Source organism: Hyperoodon ampullatus (genome assembly GCF_949752795.1).
Source record: "Hyperoodon ampullatus genome assembly, chromosome: 6".
Lineage (NCBI taxonomy): Eukaryota > Metazoa > Chordata > Mammalia > Artiodactyla > Ziphiidae > Hyperoodon > Hyperoodon ampullatus.
Genome location: NC_136919.1, coordinates 57100969 through 57117110, shown reverse-complemented (window position 1 = coordinate 57117110; position 16142 = coordinate 57100969). Strand labels below are relative to the sequence as shown.

The window sequence follows — 16142 nt, the reverse complement described above, 5'->3', positions numbered from 1 at the left end:
CTTTACAACATAAGTATATTCTCATTTATTTGCTGCTCTCTTTAAAATGTTTGCATTTGAGTATTTTTGTATAAGTTAAATCCTTGGCTCTAGTCAGTCACTTGACAATTCCCTTTAACAAGTTGTAATGATAACAAGAATTATTTTTCTTTAACCTAAAAGTTATGCAGCATGCTGCAAGTAAAGACTGAAAGTGTACTTGCTTTTCAAGGCAACTTCAATTAAGCATCTGAATTATTAAACAGAAAACCCTGCAAGTATGTTGAGTGATCAAAGATTTGACATACTTTCTTCTAACCTGTTCACATGATAATGTAAGCCCAAGTCCCCAGTTATTATTCTATTGATAATAGAAACACTAATAGTTATCTGAAACACGATACTTCAAAAAAGCAAAACAAGTGACAAAATTTCAAGGTCTGGCTTATGTTATATGAAATAAAAAAAAAAAAAGTCAGTCAACTTTCAAGAAAAAAACACAGTGATCTAATGACCTGGTCAAGAGCCACATTTGAAGAAGAAGTTTCAAATAAACACAGAGTCTCATGAGTTCTTGGACTGCTCCAGCCTATAAGAAGTAGTTGATTGTTGATATAAATGGCACCAATGTAGTCAGAAAGTAACTTTTCATAACCAAAACTTAACCACCTACTTGGTGAATTACCCATGTTATCTTCTATTTCTCTGATATTCAACAAGTCTTTTACCCATTCCACTGTTCACACACCATTTAAATGGTAAAATTCCAATATACTGAAGCTCATATCAACATTTTGTTTTTTTCAAAAAATCCTTCTCCAAATTACTACGTTTATGAAAAGTGAGCAAACACATGAGCACATGCCTATTGCCTAACATGACAACCAATATACAGTTGATATGTAATAAGTGGTAGTTATTTCATCGTTATAAAAACACTAGATCAATGACACACTCAGAATTTATCCTTTTTTAAAAACTAAGGAAAAATAATACTTCAGAGCTGGAAAAGCCCAAACACAGAGCTTACTCAGTCCAAACACATCCCTTTTGCCTCCCAGGCCAGGGCCTTTCCTGCTGCACTGCTAAATACTGCTCGTACCAGTTACTGGAATACATCTGACTCCTATTTTTAAAGGTAAAAGGCTAGTTGTATTTCATGGATTAAGTAGTAAAAAAATGATAGACCTGTCCAAGTTGCTCAAATTTGTGTCCAGCTTTTAAACAAGCACTTGGAGTAGGTAAGAAAGAATAAGGGAGGAAAGATAGAAGAGGAGAAAAATTCATTTTTGCCTATAACTAATAAGCTAAAACCCATTCTAGAAAATGTGATTCTCAGCGGACACAATGTTTCCTGCTGAATTCAAGTGGTGGTTCTCTTTACACAAAGCCAGTTATTAGAGGTACGGAAGAAATAAGTTTCAGAAGACAGAGTAATAATTTATCACTTAGAAAAGGGGATGCTTAAATCAGGATTCTCAAACTCTTTCTGACTTGTGATATCCTCTTTGATGTTATACTTTTGCCCAAAAAGTCTACTGTCTATAGACTATATTGATGAGTATGAGTATGAGTATGAGTACTATCCACAGTGATACTATATGTCCCATCTCCTTGGATGTGTAACTCTAATGCAACACAGCAGGAACAATAGATACATACACAAGGAGAGGTGAGTGCTGGACTGGCTGAAACATGTAATGCGTGCCTGGTGCTCCATACGATGAGGAAAGTAGCTGCCCACTGCTCTGTGCTACTTGTGGGCACAGGTAGGAAAAGTCATAAAACAAGCATCTCTGATAAGACAATCTGGAGCTATGTCAACATTTTGCATAACCTATCCCACTAAAAGCAACCAAATCCCAATAGCCTGACTCTCTGTTTTTCAATAACAGTCAGTACAAAACAGCTGCTTATATTATAGGAACAAGGAGAGAACTCAAACGAAAAAAAACATTTTGTAAAATAGAAGAATATTTCTTCAACACAAAGAAAGCTTTCATTATGCAGCAACTCGTATGAATGGAGTATTTCGGGTAAAAGGTATGGATGACATGAAGTCTACAATGAACCTTGCTTTTAAACACTCAAAATGTTATAAATGCTTACCAAAATAAATAGACACCTGGAATAATCTGACGTTAATCTTCCCCGGCACCACCCTGAGAGGAAAGGGGAAGGAGAGCATAAAACCTATCTGTAAAAATTAAAGGCATCACGCAGACTAAATTTATATCCAGAAACATTAAGAAGAAAGTAAATCTCTCTACTGTCTAGGCCACTGTTATTATATTAATATTTTAGGAAATTGTTAATGTATATTTTGCTTTTAAAAATCAATACATGCACATAACATTTGGCCTGGTATTGATGGGAAAATAACCAACTAATGATTTCTGCTGGAAAGGAACAAAGAAAAAAATTCATGTTTGGCAAAATTAAATATATTAAAATTTATTTGGCTCTGAGAATAGCAATCTTCTAACATGGGTAGTAACTAATTAAATTCAACTGATCATCTTTATAATCACTTATGAACATTATTTTAAATAAATGGCCCTCAGAATTAAGTTCAAGATAAGCCATAATTTTCTTTCATAAAAAAATGATGGTGCCTTGATTTTATCCAAAAAGTTAATCGTTAACTACTACATACCAGCTAAATCACACCCAGATGCTAGCCTTATCTTTTTAGAAATTCCATGATAAACGGAATTGAAGCCTTCTTCAGGCCTCAGTCACTACAAACTTAACACACTTAAGTTAAAAGGATTAGGTCATGCAACATTATTTCTTAACACAATGTTTTGCATCCTTTAAGGAACTGCAATCTTATGATGGAGGGGGTACAACATATCAGGGAACACCTACCATTCCGTCACAATTTTTCCTAATGATTTAATCTCAAAGGAAAACCTTCAATTAATCCATAAAATGAATTTGATTTTGCCTGAAAGTAGCTAGAGAACCTCTTCCTTTTAAATAGTACCTACCATGGTTACCACCACTTAATTAAGTCCTAGATCATGTCTACAAAAGCAGTTATGGCTGAACATGTGTCTGCTAATATAAGTGAATAATTACTCAGTGTTTCAAAAGTAAACATTTACCACCATTTATTACTAGTTATCTTTGCACCAGCATACTTGTGACTCATTGTGTCTACATGCAAGATCACTTCACATTTCTAGGCTTCCGATTAAAAGTAAAATGAGAGGGTAAACAAAGATGAAGAATCTCAAGTGTCCTTTCCAGCTTTGAAAGACACAAGCACACTGAAGGCAGGGACCTTCTCTTTCTGTTATTTACATCTCCTCCAGTCCTTTCACTGTATCCTACACATATGAAGCCTATTGGTTAAGCACATTACCATGCCCACAAATTATATTCTTCAACAAAACCCCAAAACCAGACAGGACAACAAAATAAAACAGATCAATTTGACAAAATTAAAAACTTATGTATGACAAAAAGATACCATACATTAGGCTACAAGAAACAGAAACAAAAATGGGACAAGATGTTTTCCACACAAATAACAAAGGATTAACATCCCACAGATAAGAAAAAGACAAACTTCCCAATCTTCTTCTTTTTTTTTTAAGACAAAGGATATAAAAAGAAGTCAATAAAGAGGAAATCTAAATGGTCAGTAAACATATAGAAAATGTTTAACCCCGTTAGGAAGCAGAGAAATGCAAATGAAAACAAAAAGACACCGTATTTCAACTAATATCAAAAATAACAAATCTTAAAATATCCTACATTGGCAAAGACGAGGAGAAAATGATGCTCATTCCCTGACAGAGTATGAACTGTCACATCTACTTTGTGGAGCAATCTGACAATGTCTAATGCAAATGGAAACACACACACAACTGGTATTCTAGGCCTATATCCAAAATCTTTTTCATTTGTACAAGGTAACAAGTACAAAGATATTCACTGCACAGAACAGAAAATGACCTATATAGTCCTTAACAGAAGAACAGAAAAGTAAGCACAGAACATACTCCTACAACAAAATACTAAGCAGAAAAAATGAAAGGGAATGAGTTGGCTCTCTAAAGATGAAATGGCAAAAGGTTCAAAAACATATTGAGTACGGGGGAAAAGCAAGATGCAAAATTATTTACTCAAGGAAATGTTCTGGAATTACATAGTAATTGTTGCACAATCTTATGAATATACTAAAAAAACACTGAATTTTACATTTTAAAGGGGTGAATTTTATGGTATATGAGTTATATTTCAGTTGAAAAAAATGATTCACCCAGTATGATACTTTTCATGAAGATTTTAAGACACAATATACTACTACCTGTAGCAATATAAATGTACAAATGTACATAAATAGATGGGAAAAAGGCTGAAGAGTTGGAAGAAAAGGTTGGGAAATATTTAAACACTTGAGCCACATCTATAATACTTGATTCCCTAAAAATCAACAAGGAATCAAACATGATAAAATGCAAACATCTGTTCATTCTTGGCAGTGGGGATCTGAATGTTTGTTCTATCATTCTTCCCTTTGTATTTTCCTATACACCCCCTGCCTTTTTTTTTTTCAGAAATACAAAAAGGGCACAAAACAAGCATATCACAAACAGCAATGGTAAATATATAAACACATAAAGATATGTGGCATTACTAATCAAATAAATGCAAATAAAAATGAGGTATCATTTCATGCAGCAGATTGGCAAAGATTAAAAAAAAAATCTTTTAATCCCCAGTATTGGCAACCACGTGGGGAAATGGGCAGTCTCCCAACTCCTAGGGAAGTATAAACTGGTACAATCTTTTTGAAGGGAAGTTTGGTAATGAATATCAAAATGTAAAATCTATATACATAAGGAAATTATTGGAAAAACCATTAAAATGAATATCAAGGATGTTCATCATAGCATTATTCATAACAAATTAAAACTAAGAACAATATAAATGTTCAAATAAATAAATCTATATTTAATGTGATACCATCAAATTCAGCTTTAAAAAGATATCCCACCACATACCACAAGGGTAGGAATGCTCATCTGTATTTCATCCCCAACTCCTAGAAGTATTCTAGACACATAATAGGAGCTCCAAAAAACACTTGTGGAATGAATTAATCTTAATTTAAAGTTAATTTATATTTGTGTGTATACATAAATATAAAAAGAAGCCTACCAAAATATTAATTATGGTTATCTATGAAGAATTTTCTGGTAACTCCTTCTTTATATTTCTATGGTTTGGTTTTTCTACAGTGAACACATATGTATAAATTAGAAAACACAATTTTCATTTGCATGTAAAAAAATTAATGTTTGCATTCTTCATAAAAGCTGAATTGTACAATGTAATTTCTCAATTTCTATGATCTATAACATAACAAAAACTTGTCAATTACCTGTAATATCATCAGTGGGAAATTATTTATGCAAAAACTCTTTTCAGACAAATTATATTCCCCAAAGTGAATACAGCACTAAAAACAAGAATAAGGAGAACCACAAAATACAAGAGAATAGAAGATTAAAGCATTAAAATATACATTATGAGGAAAAGAAGGAAGTAAAGACACTCTGGCCACATACATACAAAATAAAATGTTTTAAAAGAATATTCATTTGTATCACTGAGACAAGAGAACCTCTCCTTCTACATGTTAGCTGCTTCACTGAGTAGTGAAAACATAAAAACAAAAAGAAAGTATAAAAACCAAGGGGAAAAAACCCACAGAATTCTATATTATTTCCATTAGGACAGTGTGAAACATTGTTTTAGCGATCAAAAATATCCTGAAGTCTGGACAATAAAGATTAAAGTCCAGTAAGTTCAGTAACATATCGAGTCCTTGCTTAATTACATAATTGCTATAATTGTGTTTAACGATTCCCCCCATTCCCAAATATCTAAACTATCCAAGTTCTCTTTTGAAGACTTAAGTCACTAAGAGATAAAAAACAAAAAAAGCTCCACATCTTAGAACTGTAAAAGCTGTGTTAAGTACTGGGGATCATCTGTAATAGATGACCAGGAAAAGAGCTAAAGGGCTAAGGTTGGTCCATGGAAGACCATTAGAAGGAAACTTCAAAGAACAAAGAGAAGGAACAAAAAATCTTTAAAGAAAAATTATGAAACCAACGGATCCCCCTGCCCTATCTACCTCCCAGAGGTACTTCTACAGAGGGTTACCTAAAATAATAGATGTAAAAGGCTTCTGCACCATAAAATGGACAGTAATGTTAACTGTAAAATATAGCCAGTAAAACCAAGTTTGGATTTTCCTTTTAGGAAAAAAAATCACTAGATAATTGTTACACTGGAATTTAACCATGCAAATACCTTGGAAGATTTATCTTTTCTCTTTCTAGGAAATGGGTATGTGTGTATATATATATATATATATATATATATATATATATATATATTTTTTTTTTTTTTTTTTTTTTTTGTGGTACACGGGCCTCTGACCGCTGTGGCCTCTCCCGTTGCGGAGCACAGGCTCCGAACACGCAGGCTCAGTGGCCATGGCTCACAGGTCCAGCCGCTCCGCGGCATGTGGGATCTTCCCGGACCGGGGCACAAACCCGTGTCCCCTGCATCGGCAGGCGGACTCTCAACCACTGCGCCACCAGGGAAGCCCAAGTATTTTTATTAGCAACAATAATAATGGTTACAAAGAAAATTAGCTTCCACATAACAGGGCAGTTTATCTGTGCCAGGTTGTAAGTTGAATATTTTATATTACAGGTTCTCTGAGAACAAGTCTGGGGACCGCAGGGTGCCCAAAATCTTTTCCAGGAACTGGCAAAATTAAAGCTATTTTCATAACAACTCTAAGACACTATTTGCCATTTTTACTCTCATTCTCTCCTGAGTGTACAGTGGAGTTTTCCAGAGGCTACATGATGTGTGATAACACAACAGACTGAATATAAAAGACATAAGCAGACCCAGTTGTCTTCTATTAAGCAAAATGTTAAAGAGATTTGCACACACACACAAAAATAAATGATGTCACTCTTCTCACTCTTCTTTTTGTTTTAGAAAATAATTTTTCATTAAAATAGTATTTATGTGCTAACCTAATAGGTTGATGGTTGTTATCTTTAAACAAATTAATAAGTAATTTGTTCAAACTATTTCTGGTTAATTTTGAATATAGTCAATATTAATAGATACAATTTACATAGAAATTCCTAACCCTAATTATCACTGGGCAACGATATCTACCCAAGACAGTTCAAGGTCACTTTTAGAGAGCTACATGGTAATCCCTCTCTGAAAGGCTGTAGCGTATATTGGGCCTTTACTCTTGTGTTTTCATCTTAAAAAGTAATAAGTGCTCATTGGAATGCTTTAAATGTAAAGAATTAACATTTATTTAAAAAAATCAAACACTACAAAAAAAAAAAACTTCTCATCACCACCAATACCATAGCACCCACTTAAGAAAATTATTAGTAAAAGTTTGGTGCCCATTCATGCAGAATTTATTTATTTACACACATACACACACATACTTTTTATCTGTATAAACACATTTTTAAAATGGGATCACAGTGATTTAGCTACTTGCCTTATTTCACCTACCATCTCTTGAAGATCTTTCTTTATCTACAAATAGATTTACCCTCTTTTTTAATAGATTACCATGATCTAACTGTACCCAACTGAGGTCCCTTCTATGGCTTGCTTCCAAATGTTTGCTATCAAAATAGAGTCACAAAAAATATGCTGTAACTTTGTGGATTTGTGACACCGTATCTGTTAGAAAATACCTAGAATTAAAATTGCTGGGTCGATGTGTATAAACATTTAAAATCTTAACAGATTTTGCCAAATGCCCTCCAAAATGTCCGTGCCCAATTTACATTCTCACTAATCACACATGAGATTTCCTCCAGCAATTCAGCTTTTTAATTGGTGAATTATACTTTATGTTGCTTCAAAATGTCAAGTTGTAAAACTGTTCTCACTGGTCATCTTAATCCCATACAGAACTCTACACAAATCTCATAAGACTCACTGAATGTGTCAGTACAGTCACCCATCTTTGTTTTTTCCATAAACCTTTAAAATACCTCAGGAGAGAAAACACTTCAGGTGCACATCATATTTTCAACTAGTAACCCCTCAAATTTTAGATACCCTGATAAAAAGTTATTCAAATTATTTTGGAAAACTATTTAACACAAATGAGAACTACACAGTAAAGCTGGGCTCAAACACTTAAATCAAAGGAAAGTTATAAGTGTAAATTTATCATGCTTTATCTGCCCACTCAAAGGACTAAGGCTACAAATAAAAAGCTATCAAATCATACCAGTGGCCAAATTAGCTTACAGAAAATAATAAGCAACAGATTTCGTATCATAAATGTCAGTGGAACAGATTGCAATAGTAAGGATGGCAATAATTGGAAAGAAAGTTCACTCAAATTCACATCATGCTGAAAATGAAAACATTAATATTTTAAATGAAATGTTTTGAATATGACTTCATTTCAGTCATATCAGACTATTATAAATCTTTGATACTAATAAATAAAATATAGTCTTTTTTTGCAAGTAGATAGTTTTAAAATGCATTATAGTTTGACCTGCCGATTCTGTAATGGCTAATGGCTATTCCAGCCTTCACTATTTCATCAAAATCTTCTTTTAGGACTTTGTGCTAGTAGTTTTAAATTGAAACTGTCTTTAGGACAGAGTAAAACCTTATTAATTCAAGTCCAATTAGCTCAATTCTGAAATTGTATACATAATTCTCACTGGGCAACAAGTTGAACTTACTGTAATTTCCTCCTCTACAAGTTCTCATATTACTGTGAAATAAAGGAAATCAACCTGAAAATCAATTCGCTTTTCCAAACCAAAGATTTATGAAACTAAGAACTCATCCATTTTTGTGGCTTGAGCAGTTCATCCTCAGATCTAAGCCCACTTCTGTTTATCAACTACCATATATATTGAAAGTGATTTAAATTGTCATTATTAATAGCCATTTACAGTTTACAGTACGTGCATTTCTTGTAACTCAGATTTTTCACAAAATCATTTTTGCAGTTTCTCCCATTTGCAATCCTCCTATTTATAGACCATAATATCAAAAATATAACACCTTAAAAAAGTATGGAAGTAGACTTAGAAATGCCTGGCATTCTTATTCTGTATTTATTCTTATCATTTCAAAAGACCTTATAAGCCAAAAAATAAGTCCCAGGATTAAGTGGCATGTTTGGTGTTACCTTAATTTACAACTAACTATTCCCAATGAACAGAGAAACCTTCTCTTGCAATCTGAATCATGTGTAATTACAGTATGACAAGGTCTCTCCTGGGCTATGTAAGCTGGCATTTTTCCCAGGACTTGTCACATCATGGGAAGCACACATACAAATAAAAATCCAAAAATAAACATTTTGAAACAATGGCTTATAGGCTACATAAAGAAACTCCACAGTTGAGAATAAAAATTGAAGAGCCCAACCAACAAGCAGACATCTCTCACTAGAGGCATCTGAGAAGACATCAGTGTTATCAAGCCGCTTACCACACCTAGCAACAAAACTCCCAGGTGTGGGCTGTACAGACAGCACTCTCATGTACCCTCAGGCTGGACAGAAAATCATTAAGTGTGGGAAATAAAAGGAAACGTCACCACACACACACACACACACACACACACACACACACACACACACACTCATTGAAGCAGACAAACAGTGGTGAAATATGGAGAGGTTGGTCATCTTTAATTTCATAGTGTCAATTTGTTGATTGTTAAGGTGCCTAAACAAAGTTATCTTAAGAGCTACATCTTCGGCCAGCTGGCTTAGTTTTCCTAATATAATAAATATTGCTTTTGTTGTTGTTGTTGTTAAGGGTATTTCACCTTGAAATGTACAACAGCAAGTATTTCTAACAGTGTGTACAAAGGATCTTAGAAGGTGGTTTCTTTTGTTTAAACTCCTCTGCTGTGGCTCTATGGACACATGGAAAAGGGAAAGCGAGATTCCAAAAAGCATCAAACCCAACCTCACATAATGACAGAAACTTGACAATACTCATCTTATTACAGTTTGGAGGAAAATTTAAGTATAATATCTCTGGCTATATTCTGATATAAAATGCTAACAAAATCTAAATGTTATTTCCGATAGACCATGCATATCCTTACCCCTCTCTTAGATGCTGGATTCATTTATTAACCATCCAGCAAAGCATATCAAATTCAACTGTTTGAGTTTTCAAGAGCAGCTATAAAACAAACCACTATAGGCAAAACATACAATCCTAAGTCCCATTACAAGAGCTCTGGAAACAAAAATAAGCATTAACATAAACCTCTGCCACCTCTAAGGCACAGAGCATTTCTCCTTTCTTTATTCAAGCCCCTGAATGTTCAATAATTTCTACGTAGCTCTAAGCAGAATGGATTTATTATGATGTTAAGCTAAGAAACTGCAGGAGTTCTAGATGCCAATAAAGATTACGGATCAAATGGAAGATAACTACTAACCATTGTGTCGACTTAGATAAATAAACCTGCTCACAAACAAAGCACCTTATTGTATTTGTACTGTTACCTCCACTAATCCAACTAAAACAACCAGACAGTAGCTTTCCAGAGGCTGAAGGGAACAGAAATGGAGATTTCTCAAACCCTCTTTAAATTTCTTGTAAAATAACACTCTGTTCCTCTTTTTTCAAAACTGTCCTTTATGGAAAATGTTTGGGACCGCAGAGGCTGAGCAGAATTATGCAAACCAGACACCAAGGCTAAAAACCAAGGTGAGGAAGGAATGAAGCAGAAGGCAAGACAACACCGTTGCTCTGAAACTTAGCTTCGACCTTTGCAGGGACTCTCTTCCCTGCAGATCACATGGGGCAGACACTTCTGAACGCTGCTCAAAATCGAATGAGCAACCAAGTACCATCGGGGAGCTAGGGACCAGTAAGTGCCCCCCCCCAACCGAACGTAAAATCCTGACGGTGGGAGGTCGGGGTGGCTAACCCACAAAAAGAAAAGTCTATGACAACTGGTACCTAAAGCCTCATACACAGGAGGAAGGCAGAGAAGACCCTAAAGACAGGCGACTTCTCAAGACGGAACAATCAGTACATCCCATGCATCCTCTGCTAACAACACAGGTAAATCTCAATTTCTCCAGGTTAAAAAAAAAAAAGGCGCAAGCTGTTTATTCCCTCCAGCCCCGCTCCCCACGCCTCCAAACCCAACAACTAATTGCACCTTCCCCGCAGAACCCGCGGCTAACCCCAGAGGACCGACGAGGACTGGCTTGGGATGAATAAACACTCGACACCTGACAGTCCTTTCTCTGCGGTGACTTTCACGGAGCCGAAGTGGCGCGCGCGCGGGCGGGAGCGGGGACCTGGCCAGCGCGGCGCCGCGCACCCCGGTCCCGAGCTACGCCAGCGAGCGCGACGCGGGGGGCGGGGAGAGGGGCAGGGGGACCGCCCGGGCCAAGCGATTGTTTCCTCCTCCAGCCAAGACATTTTTTATCAAGCTCCTTTTGTATTCGAGCCCTACCTCTTTTTGGCCTAGGAAAGCTTTCGTGCAAGTGGAAGACGACTTTCTCCACAAAGTGCTGTATGTTACTGTGCTCCGGCCCGCGCACGAACACCATCCAGTCGTGGGTGAAGCCTTCCACGGTGGGTTTTTTCCTCACCTGGGCGCGGTGCCCCAGCTCCAGCTTCACCTGCACGGCACACTGCGGGCAGGGGGGAGGAGAGACAACCGTGAACAACAGGAAGGCGACCGTTCGACACTGAACATTGCGCCTGACATTTTTTTTCCTCCTTCTTGAAACGCACATAAAAGGAAACGGCGGTGCCCTCTGCATCCACGTTTCACGCGCGTGGGCGCGCACACCCCACACCCCCAAATACACGCCCCCGGGCCCGCATCCACACCCGCCGGGATTGTAACGGAATGTTACCCCAGATCGGGAAGGGGGGTCCGGTTGTTGGGGGGTAAAGAGGGGCGAGCACGCTCATCCACTACAAGCACGACAACGAATGCATCGGAAACAAATTAGAGACAATTAGGAGGCGATGCCCGGGCGGTTGCCCGGCGTGGGAGGGGAGGTAACTGGGACCCCCGAGGGGGGTTCTGGCGAGCCCCCACCCCGAAAGTGCCGCGGCGACAGGCACACGCCGAGAAGTCTTTGTGTACGTGTGTGTGTGCGTGCGTGTGGAGCGCTGTGCCAGGCGGAATGGAAACTACAGGCAGCCTCCGCCGATGGGCACAAACTCCCGTGCTCTTACCACGGGGTTCGTGCACAACAAAAGTGAGACGTCGTCACACACACACACGCACGCACACACACACGCCCGCAGGAAAACACGCCGAGGCGTCCATAACTTAAGGCACCCCGCACCCCCCCCAGCGAAAAGCCCCACGCGATAGGCGAGGCCAGCCTAAGAGAGCCCCCGCAACACACTTCCAAGAGCCAAAGTGGCCCCAAAGTACCTCCCCCCAAAAATGAAATTCAGAAAGGCAGGGCGGCGGACGGACAGCCGCCGAGCCCCGACTGCGCACAGCCCGGCGCGGGGGCAAAGTTGCGTGCGGCCCCGCCGCTGTCAGCCCGCACACTCCGGCTCACACTCGCGCGCCGCGGAGAACGCACCATCGTAGCGGCCGGCGAGGCTGCTCGCCGCGTCCCCGGACTGTGCCCGCGGCTCCCGGCGGCGGCGGCAGCTGAAATATGGCTGAGTTATTATTCGCCTCCTTCCACCGTGTGTGAGTGTGTGTGTGAGTGCGCGCGTGTGAGCGAGAGTGCGCTTCTTGCGATTGCAAAGAGAGGCGAGGAGGGAGGCGCGGGGGGTGGAGGGGCGAGTGTGTGTTAGTGTGTGAGTGTGTATGTGTGTGTGTGTGCGCGCGCCGGGGGGGGGGGAGGGAGGGAGGGGAGCGGAGGCTGAGGGAGAGGCAGCAGCTCCCTGCAAGCCGTACCAACCTTTCTCTAATTGGAACCGCGGAGCGCTGGCGCTGTCTGGGCTGCGGCGGCGGCGGCGCAGGGCGAGGGAGGAAAGGCGGGGGGTGGGGGTCTTTTATTATTATTTTTGCATGTACTTACCGAGCTAGCCATGCCTGGGGGCCCGGAGGTTTGCTGGGGTGTTGTGTGGTACCCCCCTCCCCCGCCCCCCTCAGCTGTAATTCATGAAGAGGCTGCTATGAATGAGAGCGCGCCCAGGAGCGGAGGGTAGATGGCGGACATTCTCTGCCTTTTTCCCCCCGCGTTCGCTTGCTCGCTCGCTCGATCGCTTATTAAACTCAGCCCCAAAAGCAAAAGCAGCAGCAGCAGCAGCAGCAGCAGCTCCAGGGCCAGAGGATGAGATTCCGGAGCATGCGCCGTGGCGCCTGACACCGGGGCTCCGAGCCTCACGGGGCGGAGGGAGGGCGCGCGGGCGGGGCGGAGCGGGCGGGGAGGCCGAGCGAGCGAGCCAGGGGGAGCTCGAAAGAGCCAATCACCGGCCACCCACCCGAAACCCCGGCAGCCCGCACCGCCACACTGGAACGCCTCGCTTAAAGTAACAGGTTCCTGCTGGGGGGTGGGGGGAAGTAGGGAGAAGGGCGGGGAAGGGGCGCTGGAGTAGGGAGAGCGGCCAGCTGGGGGGCCATCCCAGACCCTGTGTAAACTCCTCTCGCCCTACAATAAAAAACGGATTAAAACTGCTGGAATGTAGCCACTGCCTAGAGCCCCCAGCCTCCGGAGAAGGGGTGTTAAATCAAGTCTTTGGCGTTAGTTAGCACGCTCGGGGGAGGGAGGGGGCTTTCTTTCACTTTCCACCACGTCTTTTTATGGTTTTGTGCTGAAAAGGCAAGAACTCACACCCAAACAAACTTATTTAAAGACAGAGCGAGAGAAATGCCACCCTTACAAACAAGCATCTAAAAGCAGTCGCTGAGACGGTTATAACCGGCAACAATTCCCTGGCCCCCTTCCCCATCCACTCACCCCCGCCCTTCTGCCACTGCCACCGCCACCGAAAATTTTAAAATGAAATGAACAAGAGAGAGAAACTAGAAGGCTAGTTCCTTCCCAGGGAACGCCTCCCGTGTTGGTAATCCCCGGCTGGGATGCACCACAAAGCGGTGCCCAGGTGAAAGCGAGATACCTGGGAGTGCTGGGTGCAGATCCTCGGGGACCAAGCTGGGAGTTTTCTTGGGGAAGCTCCCACTCCAGACAGCCTGCTGGGTTGCATAAGAACGTGGCAAATTGTCCTCTAAGGACGCGCGGGGCAACTGGGAGTCTTAAAATAGCAGATAAAGTTAACACTGGCTGTAATGTGCATAAATTGGATTATAATCTTTAGGCGTATTGGTGACAGCCAACGTAATCCATCTCTGGGTATTAATCCTGTTAGGCTCCCGGGTGATAACCAGTCGCAGGAGTGTTCCCAGAGCCGCGCTCCTGCAAAGGTTTCCACTCGGGTTGTACTTGGTCTCGGTGGCCGGGGACAGAACAGCGCAGCCACGCGTGGGGCGGGGTAGGAGTACTGACTAGCTTCCCTTAGCAGCACAGACAACCTTTAGAAAGGAAACGGATAAGATCTAGACAACTGATTTGAAAGTGAAATATGTGTGTAACTTCGGTTCGTTAAAGAAGGATCCTTGCATCTTCTTTGCCCTCATTCCTTTTTTGCTCTCTTTATCTTCTTCCTTTTCTCCCCTTTTTCCTACCTCCCAACTTCTTTCTGAATCTTTCTCTTGGCTTCATTCTCTTCTCCCTGCCTTCCCTCTTTACTTGCCTCTCTTTTATTTTTTGGCTCAACTTTCTTGCTTCTTTTCGTTTTGTCTTTCTTCAAACCACGAAAGCAAGTTGTCTGGGCCCTTGGATTAAAGAGAGCGATATAGGGGGAAGGAGGTTAGCTGGGGCATCCGGGATCCTCTACGTTAATTTGTCAGTTCTCCCAGCTGCTTACGCGAAGATAACCCACATCACATCGGACCGCTTCGGGCCAATTTTAATTTCCAGTGCAAGCCTCCGATTCAAGTGGTTTAAAGCCCTAAAACTGATACTCTGCTCTCTCCCTCCCACCTACAACCAAGAAAGCTTCTTTTACCTGTGGACTCCAATTCCTCCCACCCTTTTACTGGATTTAGTATATAATGGAGAGAACAGTTGAAGATAGAAACATTTTAATCCAAGTCCAAGAGCTTAGATTTCGCAACTGACCCACATGTACATTGATGCGTGTCATCTTGTAGGTGTACGTGTAGTTGTGTCTGTGTGTATAAGGACTAAGTTTACATACACATTGACGAGCTATGTGTTAGGATCTACGTGAAGGATGGAACTACTTGCTATGCATTATTTAATTTTTAAATAAAATAATCAAACTGGAGAGAAGTCCTTTGGAATAATAAGATAGGAAACTGATGGTTATCTGGATGTGCCATTAATAAAGCCATTTCTTTGGTGCCCTGGTCACATTCACAGGGCTCTGTGTTGCCCTCACCTACTTCCTGTTTCTGCCCAAGCTGGTGAAGTGTATCATGATGGGGTGGGGCTGGAAGGGTCCCTGCTCTGGGGCCACCTGTGCTTTGTTCCTTCTGAATTAAACCTGGAAAATTCCCCCTTTTCCACTGCATTCTTACCATCTTACATGGCCTTGTGCGGGGAAGAATAAAGTAGGAGCTTCCTATATGCCATGATTTAGGGGTGCCAGATAAAGCCCCCTCCCTGAAAAGACCTGCCACATGGCTTACCATTCCTACGGGACACCCTCCTTTCAGGCAAGACATTGAAAGTGACTGCTGAAAAGCAAATGAGTTTCCACATATAAGCGATACCATATGATATTTGTCTTTCTCTGACTTATTACCAGGGGGGAAAGCAGGGGGGAGGGATAAATTGGGAGATTGGGATTGACATATACACACTACTATATATAAAATAGATAACTAATAAGGACCTACTGTATAGCACAGGGAACTCTACTCAGTACTCTGTAATGACCTATAAGGGAAAAGAATCTAAAAAAGAGCAGATATATGTATATGTATAACTGATTCACTTTGCTGTACAGGAAACTAACACATTGTAAATCAACTCTACTCCAATAAAAATTAAAAAAAAATAAAGCCGTTTCTTATAAAGTGGCAACCATTAGGCAGCGAGTCTAGCTTAGCACACAGGT

The 16142-nt window shown here is 40.7% G+C and overlaps 1 protein-coding gene across 2 annotated transcripts in view; it reads right to left on the bottom strand.

The window, feature by feature from the left end:
* The window catches only part of MLLT3 (MLLT3 super elongation complex subunit), a gene marked incomplete at both ends in the record, with an annotated part of 257568 nt that extends 245864 nt beyond the window's left edge, over nt 1-11704 (bottom strand). The window contains one exon of one of the 2 annotated variants that reach the window (XM_079706509.1): nt 11530-11704. In XM_079706509.1, coding sequence (XP_079562635.1) covers nt 11530-11626 — 97 coding nt within the window. Of the gene's footprint in view, nt 1-11254; nt 11496-11529 lie in introns of those variants that run through there. The other variant, XM_079706508.1, reaches the window with a different exon arrangement.
* Nucleotides 11705-16142: the final 4438 nt, after the last annotated feature.